This window comes from Phalacrocorax carbo, chromosome Z (assembly GCF_963921805.1).
Source record: "Phalacrocorax carbo chromosome Z, bPhaCar2.1, whole genome shotgun sequence".
In the NCBI taxonomy this organism is placed as follows: domain Eukaryota; kingdom Metazoa; phylum Chordata; class Aves; order Suliformes; family Phalacrocoracidae; genus Phalacrocorax; species Phalacrocorax carbo.
Genome location: NC_087548.1, coordinates 19,249,240 through 19,269,023, shown reverse-complemented (window position 1 = coordinate 19,269,023; position 19,784 = coordinate 19,249,240). Strand labels below are relative to the sequence as shown.

General features: G+C 38.2%; 1 protein-coding gene across 1 annotated transcript in view; it reads right to left on the bottom strand.

Moving 5' to 3' along the window:
* The window catches only part of PARP8 (poly(ADP-ribose) polymerase family member 8), a 125,011-nt gene that overhangs the window by 63,039 nt on the left and 42,188 nt on the right, over positions 1 to 19,784 (bottom strand). Inside the window, exons 3-6 of the mRNA XM_064438290.1 lie at positions 10,510 to 10,547; positions 4,666 to 4,755; positions 3,278 to 3,348; positions 764 to 841 (exon numbers count right to left, since the gene is read on the bottom strand). Coding sequence (XP_064294360.1) covers positions 764 to 841; positions 3,278 to 3,348; positions 4,666 to 4,755; positions 10,510 to 10,547 — 277 coding nt within the window. The remainder of the gene's footprint in view (positions 1 to 763; positions 842 to 3,277; positions 3,349 to 4,665; positions 4,756 to 10,509; positions 10,548 to 19,784) is intronic.

Below are 19,784 nucleotides of genomic sequence, written 5' to 3'. Positions count from 1 at the left end.
TTAAAATGTTCATAATAATAAACAGTTCTAATAACATAAGTGAGGAATGAATCCTTTGGGGCAATAGTCAAACTAAAAAGATAAGAAAAAATCTGAATAAAAAGGCTAGCAGCGTGAAGTTCTCTATTGACACTGCAACAGGAAAAGAGATTAAGAGATTTTATTTCCCAATACATAAGAGAATGTAACAATAACTAATCCTGCTGAGGGAACGAGCAGGAAAGACACAGAGCAATATATTCATCTAAAAATACAAAAGCACTTTTCAAGGTAAATTTAACTGTAGAGCTAAGAAAAAGAATGGTATTGCCTAGATCAAAATTGTTTTGTAATAAGCATTTTTACCATTAAATTGCAGTGCTCTTGCCTTTACAAAATGGCAATTCTCCAGAAGGAAACAGATTTGGATCAAGCTTGACTTCCCATTTGCATTAATCATGGGATAAGCTTCAAAGAGTGAATATCTATTTCCTGGAAGTAAGCAACTGGCTTCTATTTTCAAACATTCTGAAGAGCATTTGCTTTTTCTATTCCTACAGCTTTGCAAATGTAAACAAACTAATCTTATTTTAAATTTGATATAAGTATACAGTATAACATATACAATATTTCTGCTATAAAATACTATGTATATATACACATGGCATTCTATTCAATGTTGAACAAACATAAGAAGTTCATTATGGAAATTTATAATGGAATGAACAAGAGATGCTTTCAAATATTAATTTCTTGAAGCTTGGGCAACAATTTCCTCCATTACCTGTCCTCCATAATAAAACTCCTCAGAATCATTATCTCCTTCAGAGTCTTCTTCAACTGTGCTGTTGTGCCACGACTCCTTAATGGAAAAGGAAAATTAACAATGATACAAGCAATATGCTTATCTTGCATTTATAGTCCTAATTTTATAATTACAGGAATTATGTTTTTACAAATAAGCTCATAGCAGCCTTCATTAAGAGATCTTTTACTATCATTTCTCCAGAAGAGTACTAAGGGCCTGTTTTAGAATAGTAAAATACCAGACAAAACAAGTACCTACTAACTGGGTACATAAAAACACCTGGAATATATGTTGGAGAAATAATACTTTGTCTGGCTACAGACAGTGTGGTATTTTAAGGAACTGGGGAGTTCAGTAGACTATGCAGGGGTGCCTCACTCTGTGCTTTTGCTAAACAAAGCATAATTTACTCACCAAGGCAGGTTCTGGACTTAGTTCATTCAGTGTTTCAGAAATGTAATAATATTTAAATTTATTCTATTGTGGTAAATAATTTCTAATAGTTTAAGGAAATAATTCAAGTCTAAGGATGGGATCTCTTAAGTTCCCTTCTGTGAAAAACTGACACATTGCTGCTTAATCGATATTTTTAGCAGAAGCACCAGCCTGTTGCCAGAAAAGTCCAGACTTCATTTTCTGACTAGCTCTGTTCTGAGACTTTGAAAATTAAGGATTAGAAAGTAATATGCTTACCCAAGTAAAACCTGCTCTAAATAGGCTGCTCTGTGAATAATTGCACTCAAGTAAATAGAACTGATCCTGGTACAGACTGCAACTCAGAGTGAGCCGAAGCGCTACACACTGCTTCCCACCAATGGAACCTTTACTTATGTAATTGCTTGAAGATATTAATTCTTGTTTCCCACAATGCATGTGTCATTTTTAGGCCCTATATTCACAAGGATCCCATAAAGAACACCTGTTAAAATCATAATTCTTCACTTCAACCTGAACATGATGTACTTACTGCTTATTTTGTATTTATGTCCTGCACAGAACTGCCGTAATGGAAGAGAAATCAGATGTATGAATCAAAGAATAGAAGTTACCCCTAAATCCCATATATTCATTAATGTCAAATATATCCTTATCACCAATTTCTATAGTCAGACATTCTAATCCCATTTCCTTACCTTTGCCTCTAAATTCCTGCTCTATTCACTGTATGTATACATAGAACAAAAAAATTGTATTTCAGCCAATTTCACAGAAATTTTCTAGAACAAGGCATAAAAATAATTTCTGCTTCTACTTCACTGAAAAGAAACAAAGTGACTTTGGTCTTCTTTGTTTTATAATAACCTTAGCTCAAGGGGAAGTCTGTGTTAAAACAGAACTCAACTGAACAAAAATTCAACACAAACCAAAGAGAAATGAAACTCTCACATTAGAATAGTGACAAACCCATCCTATTCTAACCAAACCTCTAACTGTCTAGCCAACAGAAATGGTCAGCGTTTGAGACCTTTTTTAAAGGGTTTTTCTTAGTACTTTCATATTTAAGTACCTTGTTCAACTAAAAAACAGAATAAAGGCTCAAACTCTATGCCATAGAAGCTAACTGTATTCAAGCTTTTAATCAAATGGGTAAATTATTCCTGCACTTGAATTTTTCTGATGTTTACCGAACACTGAATACAATGACAAGGCAGTAGAAGCAAAGTATTCCCAGTGCAGCTTTTGACATCAAATCAGGTTTCTCTACTAAAAAAACCAACCTTAGACGTTAGCATATCTGGGCATGCTTATGTCCCCTTTCCAGGATCAAATACAGATCAGAGCCTAAAAAGCAGTCATCAAGGAACTCAGCAACCACCCTTACAAACAAAGTCTTTAAGTCAAGCACCTGAATTCTTGATACAATGCTCAATTTCTTGCTTGGGGTAGGAGCCTATGCCTTTCTTTGAGCCCATAACACTGTCAAGCCCTGCAGACTTCATAATAGTGCCACTTCTTTCTTGAGTTAATGTCTCAGTGAGACTGGTCAGGGACCCATGCCAGAAGTACAGCACAAATACAACAATGACCTGAAGGCCTTAATACTCAGCCGCTATTTATGGTGAATGGAGTCAAGCAGAGGTCTACAGCCTCCAGCAGGACTGCTGTAGGTCACACAAAGAAGCAGTGAGCTAATAAACGGGATGTGGTCCTATACGCAAGAGTAGGTTAAAAGGTAACAGCATCATGACCTACTTCTCCAGGAGGTCTGTATTTTTAGGGCAGACAGGGTCTATACCACTGTTGAACAAAAAATTAAATAAACGGCAAAACCATATTTGCTAGGATGGGAGCATCCCTATCCCAACTGAGTGATTCACTGGTTAATCCATATATGAAACCCAGAGGACTACACACATCTTCTAAAATATGTAAATGTGTACAGTTTGTGTAAGCGCATATTTGGCAGGAAATCTGTAGTAAACGTTTCATATTTTATTATTTTCTGTTGTTTCTTAAAATAGCTTCTGCTAAAATACAAGAAATACATACCTCTCCATTCTCCCGCTGTAATTTTGATTTTATGGATAAGCAATAGTTGACATCACTGGTTTTTCTTAATTCTTAAAAGAAAAGGGAAAACAGTGAACATCTGTGAAAAATGTGAAAATAATTTTGCATATACAGGCTTGAAATACTTAGTTGCAGTAGTAGAGCAAATAAGGAACAAAAAGTTACAGGTAGGAAAATCACAGAGTTTACAATAAAGCAAGACTAAAATTAAGAAGCCCCTATGTCTCAGAAGAGTCATATTTTTAACTGTGAAATGAAACTCAGTCCATCCAGGAGATTTGTTTTTCTCAATCCATGAATTACAATTTAGTGTCATTCATTAATTTTGTATACTTTATAAAGAATGAAAAATCAAAACCCCTCAGCAAAATTAAATCAGATCATCTTCTATACAGAACAGAGGTTTTTATTCTATTTTAAACGACAGGCTTTATTTTTTTTTAATTATAGAAATATTTGCAAGTAAAATTTGTCTTAAACTTCTGACTGTAATGGCCAGGTTTTGTTTGGATGCTACTGAACCAACTTCAGTAAAATTGCTCTTGATTTACATCAGTATAAATGAGATCAGAGACTAAAGATCATACAGGTTTTCCAGTGGAATTCAAAGTAATTCTGTCTTACGCAAAAAAAAGCCCTAAAGCATTGTAATAATAAGAAGACTGCAAAGTCAAGTGTTTCTATCTGAAGAACTGCCAGAATTAAGACTGCTTTATGCAGTTTCTCCTGCAGCCTGAAATCACCAGGGTTTTTCGCTGCAAAAATCTAAAAAGTTTCTAAGGAGTATCCACAAATCTTGGTTAAATATTTTATAAACATGCCTATATGCCTGAAAAGCATATCCTTCCATGTATCAAATACTTTTTGAAAGTATCAAAGTAATTTCAAATGAGAGGTTCCCAAAGTCATGGGGGGAAAATGTTTTTTTTTTCTAGTCTAATTTAGTGAAACAGCTGAACCATTTTGTTTTAAATTTCCTGAAATAATTCACCAGAGACAATGGTAGTTATAGACTGTTTCATCTCCAGTGGTGAAGAGTTAGTCAAGTTTTAAACAAGTGAGCATGAAAACTTATAATTGGGAAGTATTAAGCACCTCAACTGTATTCAAGGAGAATTGCTTTAGCACAGACTGTAAGACATTAAAAGAGTGAAATACATTTTGTCTACACAATTGTGGTGATCCCCAAAAGAAATATTTTAATTTATTCTCTTCTGAAATGTAGGACAATTTACCACAGCAACACTGTGAGAAAAGAGCAAACTGTACAGCTGCACACATTAACATATCTCCCTTTAAGTGCAGGCAACATCTTGTCTTTCCTCACAAAACATGAACTTGATAAAACACTCCGGACATAAGATTACCTGAAGCGATTTGGTGGAAAATTACTGGAATTGGGTCTGTTGTAACTAACACATCTTCATCGTTATCAGAACTGGAAACGTAAGTGTTATCTACGAAAGAAAAACACCTTGCATGGTGAAGTCCAGTTGTGTTCTGCCAGCCCCTTCCCGTGTTGCCTGGCCCACCCTTGTACCATAGGGAGCCACTCCCCAGATGGTTAAGAAAGCCCAGAACTATCATCTTCCTGGTGTGTTTTTTTTTCTCTTGAGATTGCTAATGAAAAGAAAAAGACCAGAAGGTTGGAAGAGTCAGACCCAAATTTTATACAAGCAAACCCCTGGAGTCCAATGTCATGGCTTTCATGAAACACACCAGGCACTGCTCTGAACTGTCTCACAAGGCTTATGGGGGTTTGAGCCAACCGTGTCCGAAATGAAGACTTATTCTATGCTATTTGCTATGCCTGACACTAAAACTCAAGCTAGATCTGCTGTGCAGATTGAGGCTGCATTCAGAGCTGGGTGTTAACTGCCCATGCTGTAAAATATTTGTGCCTCATTTTGCCTAGTCACATAAAGGCTGTTTGAAGTATCTTCTAATCAGTGGAAAACTTCTCTTGTGCCTGATTCAGGAAAATAAAAATTCTCCCACTTATAGGAATGTTAAGTATGGATACGAATATGGAAACTCTATCCCAAATTTTCTCACAAAACGTAGGGATTAGGCTGAGGGGTGTGTGTGATGGTTTTTTGGTTTGGTTTCTTTTTTGCTTTCCACCCAAACATTTAGTTACAACAGACAAGGAACAGCAAGTTTTTATGTAGTATCTGCAGAAGCTAATTTTGCGGAGCTGCCTATGAAAGTAATACTATTTTGTTTTCTACTGATCCTGACTGAATTGAAACTTATGCTCTAGAGCAGAAGGACTGACAAGATCATCACAGATAAAGACACAAATAAGAGAACTGAAACAAGGGCTTGATCCATCATCATTCCAAAGACTCTGGTCCCACATCAGTAAAGTGTGTGAAGTCATATGTAATTTTAAGTATACTGCCTGCAATCTCAAAGCCTTTGACCACAGTGCTTGCAGTGAAATGTTAAAGATGTTAACATAAATTGAGCAATAAATTCAATAATATTATTCTTTGTATTCCAGAGGTTCTCAGCAGCCTGTATCAAGAAGAAACCTGGTGCTGCCGCCCCTCCCTCGCACAGGTGTGCCACACTGCCTTTGCAAACTAGCAGCTGCACCTCCGCACACAGACAGGCACATGGGGCTTTTCCAGCCTGCTGCCTGTGAAACAGCCTTTCTGCCACATTCACACACATCTACCAAGTCTGACACTATCTAACACCTTCGCCTACTTCCACTCCTGTGCTGTCCCACAAGGTAATCTGAGTGATCTGCGCTCAGCTCAACATGCATATATTGCGTGCAGGCAACTGCTGCAGGAGGCTGACACCACTGCTCCCTGAGCTCTGCACTCCAGTGGGAACAGCAACCTGCTCTATCAGCTCAGTCTGTGTCTGCTTGGCTACACACTTGGCAGAGGGATATGTTATAGAGCGACAGCATCATGCGGATATAATGGGATTCCTCCAGCCCTCTGTCAGCATTCACTCCTTCTCCCACTTCTGTCTAACGGCACAACAGGCTGTAAATCTGCCTGCAGGACAGCTGCATTTCACCCTCTCCATGGACGCCTGCCTTGCCTCTACTTGCATGCTCCACCTTGCTGTCATCATTTCAGTGTCAGCCTCACCATGCTGGATAGCTCTGAGCATATACAACACAGGTCCATTTCTTTCCCAGGTTTGGGAGTGTAATGTACTGCTATTGAGTCTAATGAGCTGGAATAACTGAGGCCACCATTTGGCTCTAAATATACCTAACACCACCTATGGATGGCAGACAAGATATCCATGTGCTAGAACTTACTGCTGTATTAAAAAGTAGGAAAATCAACAATATGTGCTGTACAGCATAGACATTTACCAAAATATACATATATGGGAAAAAGGACTGCTCAGTTACAGGTTTTATAGATTTTCATTATATTTTTATGCCCATTGTCATTCTTTCTTGGCATATGGGTAATATGATTTTCACTGCCAAGTTTCTGTTTTCTATTTGGCAGCCATTAGGGTTTTTCTCTTTCCTTCCATCAGTCTAATGAAACTTGATATGAAGATACCGGTTTTGGTTTGCTTTCTTCAACATCCAGTTTGTAACATGCTACACCCAGGAACACCTCTCCTCTTAAGCGGAGGACCTAGTGCCTGGACCTAGTGGAGGGATGCAGCAAACCACTTGCTACCAAACTAGTTGTCTCCATCTCTGCTGCAATCCAACGAGGTTTAAGAAAAGGGTGTTTCTGTTAACGTGTGTGTAACCCCCAAACCACTGGGATAAAAGACTACTGAAGTTTTACAAGTTTATGGCAGAGAACACATATCACTCCGAACATATATTCATTAGCAAAATGCTTGTTGCTGTAATGGTTCTCATGGGAGTCGTGATCCACTGATATTAATGGAACTTTAGGCTACCCATTGACATTATATTCTGTAACTGCTCCTTCGGAGCATTATTTTTCCCCATTTGTGTCAATGTTACCAGAATATAGTTACAGAGATATTTTGCTGGATTGTTATTACCTGCCTCTAAAATTTTCAGTGATATTTTCATAATTCAGCGATGTATATATAACTTTGAGAAATTACTGTCTCAACACTATTCCTATTAACAAGTTGTAATTTCATATTATGGTTCCCATAAGTATGATTTAATAGTCAGCTGTTTTGTAATCTTTTGATGCTTTATGAAGCAGTTCTGCAGTAGCTACACACAGTTATCAGTGCCAAAGCAGTGACACTGCATACACAACAGCAATGCAGGGAAGTACAGTATATGCAGTACCCAAAGCTCTTCTTATAGTACCTAAAATTTACATGTGGTGGTATCACTTTTGGCTGAATGAACATAATTTGTAAAGTAACTTAATCTCTTCCATTTTCATATATTTATTGCATGCATTAGCAATTTATCTGATGATCAAGCCTGACAGCTTTCTCTCAGATTTCCAAATTTGATCCACTGTGTATTACACTCTTAATCTCCAGATGATACAATTTACGTATAGCTATGCACTAATGACTTGAATGTAATTTATCCTGTGAGAAATTTGATTTGACGAGCACATGTTGCTCTGAATTCTATCAAATAGCAGCAATACTTGAAGAACATCTTCCAGTTGACAAGAACATCAGCACAGAGCTTCCCGGACATGACACCATTGCACCCTAACATGTCCCTGAAACATCCCTTAAAATACATGCCAGAGAAGAAAGCCACAGTCAGCAGTAATGTTAATTAGAGATTTAGGACAAAGTCAGGAAACAAAGAATCTGGCTCACCAACTCAAAACAAGTATTTTTAGGATCAAAGCTGTAAAATGGCAAACAGTCATTATCATCCTAAACCACTAATCACCTCTTCATCACAAAGCAAACATAGATCCTGCAAAAGCTTGAGATATTAATGAAATCAGCTATTCCAAAGCCTTGATTAGTAAACGTGTGCAGCTGGTTTACACCCCCTCACCAAGCTACCTATCATGTAAAATGTTCAAATTCTATTTGACTTCAAAATATAGGTGGTGATGGCAGAGAATATTCATTAGGTTTTAGAGACACCAAAGTCACTCAGGCCTGTAGGCCATCAGGGCATGCTGCAAATAGCATCTGTAAGGGAAGCCTGAGGTCTGTCAGACAGAATTTTGCCCAGAGATGATTTCTCATGTGCCATGGGAGTAACTGCTGGTTCAGTGCTCCAGCTTGCCATTTAGTTAGGGATTCCCAGAGATCAAGTTTTGTGCCTTCATAATAGCTTAATCCCTGAGATTAATAAATCCATTACTGATATTTAATAAAACAAACTTTAATAACATATGATGCAGTGTTTTTCAACTATTTGTTCCTCTATTCATTACCAGGCCAATGTTGTAATCAGCAAACCTATTTATCGCTGCTATGACTGTGTATTTTTGTCTCAGTTTCTCCCCTTACTACAGGTTGAATAGGTTGTTATTAGCAGCAGTTTTCCCTCCAGTTTTTACTGGTTAAAAAAACCAAACAACTCTTATAAAGGTTGTTCGCATTCTTTCACATAATCCATTGTATTTAGCATCACTGGTGATGCTGATTTCTCTCTGTATCTGCTTCAATCACTCTGCTGTTTTGAACATAGTCTACTGCTTATCAGTGAATATCAAAGCCTCACTTCTTTAGAGATTGATTCTAAAAGAAACAAGAAATATTTCATTCAGAAATATTACAGAGATGTTACTGATAAAGATCAAAAAAGGCCGGAGGGTTTCATTATCGTTCATGGTACTTACACTATTAAATATTCCCAGGTGCAAAATACACAATGTGGGGCAATCCAACAGTACACCTCTGGTGCAACCATATACCTTTACTTTCACAGTGCCTGTCTGCCCTCATCCACGCTTCCCTCTTCTGCTTCTGCAAACTTCTGTGCCATCTGAAGTATCTGTGCAGTCTCCTTGTGAAGGAAATCAAGGAAACAAGCTAGCTGAAAACTAGCTTTTGCTCATGCCTGGTTGTCTTTCATACAAAATACATATGATCAAGAAGGCCAACAGCATCCTGGCTTGTATCAGGAATAGTGTGGCCAGCAGGAGCAGGGAGGTGATCGTGCCCCTGTACTCAGCACTGATGAGGCCACACCTCGAGTACTGTGTGCAGTTTTGGGCCCCTCAGTACGAGAAGGACACTGAGGTGCTGGAGCGTGTCCAGAGAAGGGCAACAAAGCTGGTGAAGGGTCTAGGTGTTATGAGGAACAGCTGAGGGAACTGGGGTTGTTTAGCCTGGAGAAGAGGAGGCTGAGGGAAGACCTTATCGCTCTCTACAACTACCTGAAAAGAGGTTGTAGCGAGGTGGGGGTTGGTCTCTTCTCCCAAGTCACTAGTGATAGGATGAGAGGAAATGGCCTCAAGCTGTGTCAGGGGAGGTTTAGGTTGGATATTAGGAAAAATTTCTTTACTGAAAGCATGGTCAGGCATTGGAACAGGCTGCCCAGAGAGGTGGTGGAGTCACCATCTCTGGAGGCATTCAGAAAACATGTAGACATGGCACTTCAGGGCATGGTTTAGGAGGCATGGTGGTGTTGGGTTGATGGTGGGACTTGATATTCCCAGAGGTCTTTTCCAACCTTAATAATAATAATTCTATGATTTGATTCTATGAATAATTCTGCTTGTCTAGATTGGCCACATGGTCACACAAATGCTTTTGCCAACCCTTCTCAGAGTATGAAAGGGAGGTAGGACTCAGCAGCTGGCAACAGCTTTACAAGCTTACATTACCAAAGACATACCCATAAACAAACCCTAGGCTCCAACTGACTCTGAAAAGCATCAATGCACAGTCCACAGGCTTAACTTGAAGACCATGACCAGTCGCATTAAGGTCTAATGCAGAAGTGCTTTGCTGGCCCTGTGCCAGGCTGCTCAGCCTCTCAAAAGATCAAGCTTTATCTACCATGCCAAAGAGGAGTTGAACGCTTTCTCATTCCTGTCACTGTTGGCTCCTGACATGGAAAGCATCACAAACTTTGGTCTGTGTAAACTTGTGAACCAGGTTTTCTCACCCTGACCCAGCTGATAAATGTCACCTGAAAAGAAGAAATGACTGTGAAAATAATCTAATTAATGGAAAATGATTAGCACAAGGATGCACCTGGAAGACATCAATACCCTTTCAGATACTCTCATCTGAATATATCAAGTTGAACTAACATGCATACATGTGTCATGGACAAGAATGTTGCACTGTACCTGGGTAATCCTCAGAGACGTGCACTGAATAGGATACACTGTAAAAAGAAAAAAAAAAGGAACAACAGAATTAATAACAACATTAACTGCTGACATACATCTTTTCTTGCTCTTGTATTATTTTATATTTATTTATAGGTTCCTGACAGTTTCCAGGACAGAAGGTAACAGCTATTTTGAAGGTTTTTGAAGTCCTCAGCTAAAAACAAAAAGCATCACGCCCATTTTGAAAGCTTACTTTGCTAAATTGGCACGTATCAATTTCAACCTTCTTAAAGAGAATATCAGGACTGCATTATATTCACTTTAGAGTAACTTTTCACATTACACAGAGTAATAGCTGTACTTATGTGTAAAATAAAAAAGTTGCTGTTTGAACACCAGAACTGGAAAAGCCCGGTTTTCCCTGCATCTGGTTTCTGGGGTTACCTCAAGACTCAGTAGGAAGTCTTTCTCGCTGGCTGGGGCACTTCTGTATGTTCTTGTTAGTCTCAGCAAAGGCTCTGGATGGCTTGGGCTCCTTCCTCTCATCAAACCTCCATATTTATAACAGTTGTGACAATTTTATTGAAAAAACCATGGTCACACTACAGGGTAGCTTCGCTATGTGGATCACCTGAACCTGTTTCATCCGAAAGCAGTCATACAAACACATCATCCTGGCCCTCCAGCTCAGCCCACATGTGCTGTCCCTACCTTTCAGGAGATCTTCACTCTAGGAGGTAAGAAGTATGAAAAAGTAGGTCCCGGACACTTTCTTCCACAAGTGAATTTATTACTGCACAGCTCTGTCACCCGTTTTTGCACATCATCTATTCCAGTGTAATTCTTTTTATGTATTGTTTAACTAAGAGGCAAAGATGCCAGTTTCTTCAACAGCTGCAAACGCTCACATAAATTGAAGCAGAATGAATGTTTATTACAGCTGACAACAGATTTAGCCACAGAACTCTTGATAGCCTCAGTCAAGCCAGAATCAAATGCCATCACTGTGTAAATTCAACATTTTGTGATTTTTCTCTTTTAATTATTTTTCGGACATTTGGAATAGGCAGCATGTGTATTCCCTCATCTTGGGGCATTTTCCCTAAAGAGTGAGGTAATTAAATCTAATTAATCTGTCATTACCTAAAATATCACTATCTGAAATAGGTTAATATTCCAATATAATAAAATTTTATATGTCTGTGCAGTCATGTGTGGAGAATTTTGCCCTGTGGTGGACCCCTCTTGCCCCCAAACCCACCAAAAAAACACCCAAAAAGTTAACCAAGGGCCTGTCCTTCCAAAAACCTATTTTCTAGATGTTGTGTTTGTAACCATGACTTCCTCCTTCTACTACCTAAAGAGGTACTTCAGTCTCACTCTTTTACACTGGCTGATTGCACACCTCTTTGCTGCCTCCAGAATTGCTGTGTATGGGTTTGTCTGACTATTGTTATATAGGATTATTTTCAAGTGTGAACTTTTATGCCAAGAAAAGAAAAACCTTTCAAGAACCCACTCCATATTCTAATTTAAAAACCATCTCAATTCAATTTAAAAACTGAGGCAAAGCAGGGAAATTCCATGAATGTATATAAAAAAATAGTTCTTCATACTGAGAGAAAGAACAGGGGCTGAAGAAGTTACAGAATTTCCATCAGTTCAGATATTAAAAATTCAACTGGATAAGGCCCCTCAGCAACCTAAACTAACTTTGAAGCTGGACTTGACTTCAGAGTTAACTTCTGCTTTGAGTGGAAGGCGGACCAGGTAGTTGGCACAGATCATCCCCCACATAATTGCTCTATATGCATATGTGCAGAAACCTGATGAAAGTGTGTTTCTCTTCCTTCTTCTTCATCATATGGTACCTGTGTCAGCAGCAGCTGTGGCAACGTTAAATGGAAACTAACAAGAAAAAAACATACTGTAGGTCTTGTGAGATGGAACTAAAATGAAAGGGTTCATGAAGATGCTGGTTAGAAATAGTCTCAAACCAGATCCTGTAATGACTGTAAGCAAATTCAGGGTCTGACCCAGAGCCCACTGAAGCCAGAAGTGGTCTCACTTCTACGATGAATATTATCAGAAAGGAGAAAGGAAAGGTAAAAATTATGTAAAGTAAAATTATTCTGTGATCCCAGTAACAAAAAGTCCCCTTACAGAAAAAAAATTTGCCACCAAAATCTGATGTCACCTCCATCTGAGAAACTTTAATAGAAAATCTGTCTGCCAAACCAAAATTAAATGGAAGTATGTTGGAAACAGTAATGGAATCTGATGAGCTTGAGCTGCCACTTCAGAGCAGTGTTTAAAGGAGATGTGAACCAAAGATTAAAGAACAAAATGCCTGAAAATGGGATATTTACTTCCGATTAAAATAAACCAGTAATTTTTATTAAAAACTACTGAACTGAACAAACTTAGTTTAGTCCCTGACTGAGCAGAACTATTAGTTTATTATTCTGGGTATGTTTAATCTGAAACTCTTTACATTATTAGTTCCACCCCTCTTCCCCCCAAAAAAGGGAATGTCTAATTGTCTTCTGTCTAAATTCACACCTTCAGCACACATAGGGATCTCTGTGCTGCCCTCTCTTTAGTGTCCCCAGATCAGTGTACTCTAGGAAGCATTAATGAGGTATTATGCCAGAGAAAACTCTTGTGGGAACAGCCTTTTAGATAGCCCATTCCTCTCACACATATTTAACTCATTTTTAGGGAGAATAAATGGCTTGTTTGAGCCCCTGAAGAGAGGTGATGGTGCTTTGCTTGGGCTTGGAATCTTATGTTAGTTATGTGCAGGCTATGGAAACAGAAAGTGGAAATAACACTACGGAACAGAACAAAACTTGGTTTTGTGTCCCAGCTTGCCCCTGTGATTGTCACATAAGATCATACTTCAACACATTTTTCTGCACTCTGGATAAACTGCTTCCTACTTACTGTGCACCTGATCTGTCAGAAAACAAGATATACTAAGCTAACAAAGGTCTCTTAAGAGGCTTCTGTCCTGCAGCCACACAAGCATTTTCCTGCTGACTTCAATGAGATTTAAAGCCAAGAAAGAAACATAGGACTGTAATGGCTTACAGCACCTTAAACAGCACAGACTTCAGTGAAGATGCAGATGTTCAACGCCTCTTCGTGTTAAATCCTCTCAGAGCCAAAGCAAGCCTTTACTGAAGCAGCTTTCTCATTTAAGTACTGAGAAATGCAACTGGAATTAATTTAGGCCTTGGCCCCACATATAAGTACAACATGATTATTCCAGTGAGGGATGTGATTTTTCCTTCTGGCAATGCAGTTCCTCTGTACAACCCTCTCACAGTTACACTGCTATAAATACAGCTTATAGCACTGTAATTTATTTGCATTCCCGTAAACACATTCTAACCAGCCAACCACCATCAGTTATATTGATTTAGCTACACGAACACAGTTAAACTTTTGGGTATAAACAAAGCCTCAATGATCATGTTATTTCTGTTTTCTTCAGCTTAGACCCTCTGCAGAAGGCATCCTACAGTTGTTTCTCGACCCTTAAGCTCAGAACAAGCTTCATACTAGAAATGGCCTAGTAAAATTTTTGTTATTTAATGAACAGTAAAACACTATATGAGGAATTAGTGAGAGCTGTTGTGTTTCACTGCTTATAAGTTTTTAATGTAAACTTCTTCTTGCTTGAAATAACATTAACATGGAGATCCACAGCCTTAGCTTAGTAACAATTCTACTCACAGGGGACTCCTTGCAAGCAGTTTCCAATGTGTTTTAACCATATCTGTTCCTTCTTCAGAAAGACCATCCTGCAAAAGTCCATCTGCGTTTGACAACTAACTAATCAACTAGATGGGGGTTCACCACCTAATTGCTATCTTTCAGCTGAATCTGCCCCACTTTGATACAGAACAAGCAGATTCACCTGCCTTTGACATTACTATAATTTCTCAAAGCTGGTTAAAAAAGAAGTCCAGAGTCCAAACTGATTATACTACCAGGTAAAATATTATCCCAAAATTGAAGCTCTGGGGCAAAGAAAAAAAATCCATTAAAACTGAAAAAGGCAGTAAAGCAAAAACTACTGTGACAAAGCACATTCATAAAAAGAACCAGTTTCACCTCTTTGCATCAATTTGTAAGATTGTTTCCCGTGCCTTGAACTGCAGTTTTTGCCCATCATGGTACAAAACCCGGGATCAGACATGCATCCTGAAGCCAAAACAGCGATGCTGGAGCTGGAGTGTATGATGCATCTTCCCATCAAATTCACGTTATCTCAACTCTGTATGTCTCCTGTAGTTTCTCTCTAGGAAAGAAATCCTTTAAGCTGAATTTCCAGCTGTTTTGCACAGCAGGAACAGCATGAAGCGTCTGGTGCAAGTCTAAGATTTATGTCTATGGAATGGTTATGACAATTCAACCAGCTCTGTCCCATGGCAACAGCTAACTTACTGCCTTATTAAGTGTGGAAATTGGAATCTAGATTCTATTCCAGTTTTAGCTGACTCTACTAGAGCCAGAGCTCCATGTGCTAGTGTTGTAACCTGCAAACTTGCTCAAGAAAGGAAACAAGATTTTTCTGTCATGTGGAATCTTACAGCAGTCTAATGCCAATCTATAACAAGATACAAGAAAAGAGTAAATAGGACTTTCATAATGCACCTGGAACCAGAGAATTCAGAAGAGATTATTTTTGTTTATGATTTCCACCCCAGATATAGCTCATCAATGAACTAATGCAATAAGTTAAAAGGTTGCACAAAACTTTATACCTGAAGAAAAATGCTAAGACTCAGTAAAGTAAGCTATGGACAAATATGTAAGATGAAATGCTACTGTGGTATTGATTATATGCCAGAATCAACTTCTGAACAAGTTGGTGAGCTGATGAAAAAATTAGTGAAACCTTGATAAGAAAAATAAAATTATACTCGTGAAAACTTTGGCCTGAAGGGCCTTTTTAATGAACTGTATAAAACTTCTGAAAGCACAGCATGATATAGACCCGATGTTTTTACTCTCCTCTAGGTGAGGCAGTAAGAAGGAATAAGAAAAAGGTCCAGTTGAACAGATGCAACTGAAGTTGTATTCTTTTAGCAATTACTAGTTATCAACTCTCAAAATTACTACTCAATTATCTACATACAACATGCCACATTAGAACAACATTTCATGAATGTCCACCATTATACAGAAAATACTTCCACTCTCATCTTCACTCCTTTGGTTTTTTTTCCTTTGAAAGTGCTTCTCAATTGTTCAATGGATTCCTATTACTTTCACTGCTACTTCAACAAGACCACCATTTGATCCTGAAGCCAAACCCTTCACACTTCTGACCAGCCTTTTCCTGAAATGAAAGAAAATTTATTGCAAAAGGATTCCACCACTTTCTTTTCTAGGAACTGGTCTGAGATCCAGTTTGAAACCTAATAGCTTGGCAACAAATCATATCACAAATACAGGGTGGAAATTATGATTTTCAGAAGATGTACTGTGGGATCCCATTCAAACAAAACTTTCAAACTGCATTCCTGAAATATCTGACCTTTGAACAGGTGCGTTGAGAATTGGTAGGAGATTAAGTCATTTAGGTAATGGTGAGCTGAAAAACTAGGTAGGCTATCTACACAAAAAGTTTTGAATACTTAACACGAAAATAAAATCCATTAATTTTTTTTGTAGGTGACCTTATTTGAAGTAGAAAATTCTCTGAAAAGGATTACAATTCAAAACTAATAGTTAAACACACTGCAAAAGGTTTCAATATCAAGTCTTTCTTCCAATTTGTACAAAGATGACATGCATGCAAATAACAGCAGAAGAGATCCAGCAGCCATAAGCAGCACTTTTCTATGGTAAAAAGATCTCTTCTGCTTAATAGACACCACCAAAAGACACGCCTTCCAAAGTCACAGCCTGGGGACAACCATTTTGTTCTATGTTGAAATCAGAGCAAACAAAATAATGATAAAAGAAATTGAAAAATATGCAAAAAATTACTGCTGTGTTACTTACAGGTAAGACAAACTTAATGCAAACTCTCCTTTTGGTGTTCAACTGCCACAACCATGACTCAATGATAAATGTTAGGTTTTTTGACAATTTATGAAAAGTGAATCAGCAAAATACTGCATCATTTGGCATGTATGACTACTGTGCTATGAAACACTTCATTATCTTTCACTGGAACTCTTAAAAACAATGCAATTACACTGTAGGAAAAATAACCTTGCTCTTCCAGTTTGGAGCTTTTGAAAGATTCCATCCCATCCAGCACACATCAGCTGAGGAAGTGCTCCATTGAAGCTCATATTCAGAAATATACTTAACACTATGGCAGCATTCTGTATTTTCTTATCAGGTAAACTTTATAATCAACTATTGCTAGCATCCACAAAGTCTGTAGTAAAAAATATGGAGACTTTTAAAATGTATTTATAAATGTATATTTATAATAATATAATGCATTTTATTCTTTTGCAAATCACATTAATGAGCGAAGTAAATACTATTAGCCGACAGAAATCATTAAGTACTGTATTCCACTCATTCACGATACCTTTACAACACAGTCCCAGTAGTGTCACAAAAACATAAATGGAACTCAAAAAAGTTCCAGTTGTGTAAAACACTAACCACAGAGTGACATGCATCTCCAAATAGATAGACACACAAACAGTAGTTAGAATCACATGATTTAGAAATATGGAAGACAGCACATTACATGACACAGTTCTGAAAATAAGAGTTTGCATAAGGCTTTTAAAAATGCAAATAAATATACAGGCTTTTTGCTCTTTCACACAGTCAACTATTAAAGCACAGGAATTATGCTTATTTTTTAAACAGTGAAACAGAAACAGATGTCATTAAATCAAATAACAATTACTGAAAAACAACCTTATTATCTTCTGGAAAAGAGGATTAGAAGTACCCACAAATGAGACAAAAATTAAAAGGAGGTGGACCTAAGTTTTCATGCACATATTAGCACAACTATGGAAAAAGTGACTGCTAATCAAGGGCAGCAAGAATAATCTCATTATATTAAAATTTATTTTCTTTTCTGTTACAGAATTTAGAACTTGAATTAAATCCCACTGGATTTAATCCCACTCCTCCAAGGGAGACTTTAGTACTTGACAAATAAGATTGCAGACAAGCTGCACAGAAAAATACAAGACTTCTGGCCCCTACCACACTCCTGGTATTTCTAGAAACAATTTCAAGATGTATTCCAGAGGGTGCAAATTTTGGTGAGAATTTTCTTCTTTTTTTACACTTACAGCTTGCTATACAACTGGACTGTGAACCATTTCACGTCCATGCTATTTTCTGGATTTCTGATTAAAACAAGCTTCCTGGATTTCTAAACAGCTTTTGAAGTACCCTTGAAAATGTTTTGAATGTGTGTGTCTGCATGTCAGCAATTTGTTTTCAGATATACAGGCCACCCTAAAACTCCTTCTGAAACACATTAGTTCAATGAGTTTCCATATCCCTTGTGATCTAATAACTGATGACCGAGCAACAGTCACAGCTATTTTTTGCGGCTAGATAGGGCCAGGTGCTTGCAAAGAATTGAAATTTGTAGACACACTCTTTTTGCTATACATCAAAACTGGCCATAGTACACCAGCAGTTAGACAGAAAAGAATAGCAAGTGACTGTGAGTAATCTTTTCCTCTGGATGTTGGAGAATGCATGTTTGTGACGACATATGAAAAGTCCCAGGCACATCTACTGATGACAAATTAGAACTGTTCCACAGAGAGGTGAGCAGCGTCAATGAGTCAAAAATGGCACTGCTTTCATTTCTTGACATAACCTGGAGGAACAGAGGTGTTGAGTCAAAGTTGTTATATGTTTGCATTTATTGCTAAGAATAATTGCGCTACTGGTCCCTGCACGCAACCAAAGTGCACCTAAATCAAATGGTGAGCATTATTCATAAAGCCCTGCTTGATTTACCATGTTATTCAAATAAAGTGGATGCAGAAGACTGCAGCTCAACCATTTCCCTTTTGCAAAGCATCCAATGAAAAAGGCACGGCAACTTCTAGTAAATGCACCAAAGTCTACAGGATTAATCATCACTCCAACAAACAGGAGGGCACTCCTAAAAATAAAAATAGCACTTATGAAATGAGCAAATCAAGGACACTTGGGGGGAAAAAAAACATGCATGCTGTGTGTCATTCTAGAAACAGTTATGAGAATACGGCTGTGTGTGCAGAGCCAGGTTGACCACAATAAGACTAAACCAGAATCAGACCACTTCACCCAGAACCACAAAAGCTGCCTCTTCTTGCAGTCAACCCTGTCTGACCCCGTCCAGCTCCCTCCCCTTGACATGGATACTCTTTAAACCTCTCTTCTGTGTTCTTCCTTCTCTCCACTGATCCCACTGGTTTGAATTCTCTCTCCATCCTCCCCATTAGCCCTTCATCCAATTTCAGTCTTCCCCAGGACACAGAGCACAAAACAAACTCAGGACAGTAACCGCTTGACCCAACTCAGCTGCAGCCAGAGCAGCGTACATCATCATAGCCTTAGGGTACCTTATTTCCAGGGTTGTGCCTATCTTCTTCCACTATGTGTTTTCTACAGTGTCTTTCAGTTTCTTGTTTTTTGTGTTGGTTTTTTTTTAGGTAAGGGAAAATGTTTTTCCTCTCTTCAGCTTCTTTCTTTTTGCTTTGGAGCATTGCTGTCAGAAGCAACCGTGATATCATCTTTTTGGAGCCAATTAAGAATTATCTTAAAGCCATGAGGTTTTGGTCCCCTTCTTCCTATTGGAAGGCTGTTCTGAGGCTCTTGTGGCTGTAATTCTAGTAACTCATTTTTCAATTCAGATCAGTTGAACAGAAATCCCTTGCCTAACCCCTGTTCTAAGCCTCCATGTTGCAATCTTTCAAAACAAAAATAAAGGACACGAAAAGAAACAACTGTTATCCCAAGGCAGGGACACAGGCAAACTGTAACAAACCGAACAGTTACAGTGATCCAAGCAACCAAAGAGAGCGTCTTGTCATAGGAAGTTTTACCCAATCATTTTAGCAGTTAATTTCAGCATCTCATCATTAAAACCAAAAATAAAGCCCATATAAACCCCTGGAGATATTAACCTTTTACCTTCATCGTGTCCCTAACAAGTCAGTGGCTCCTCTCCTTAACATGCACTTCTCAGCAACAGAGAAAAGTCCTAGGCATCCTTCTTAGACCAGTGTACACATTAATTAATTAGCTGGCAGTTTGCTTGTTGATCTAATGAGGAGTGTGGCAGC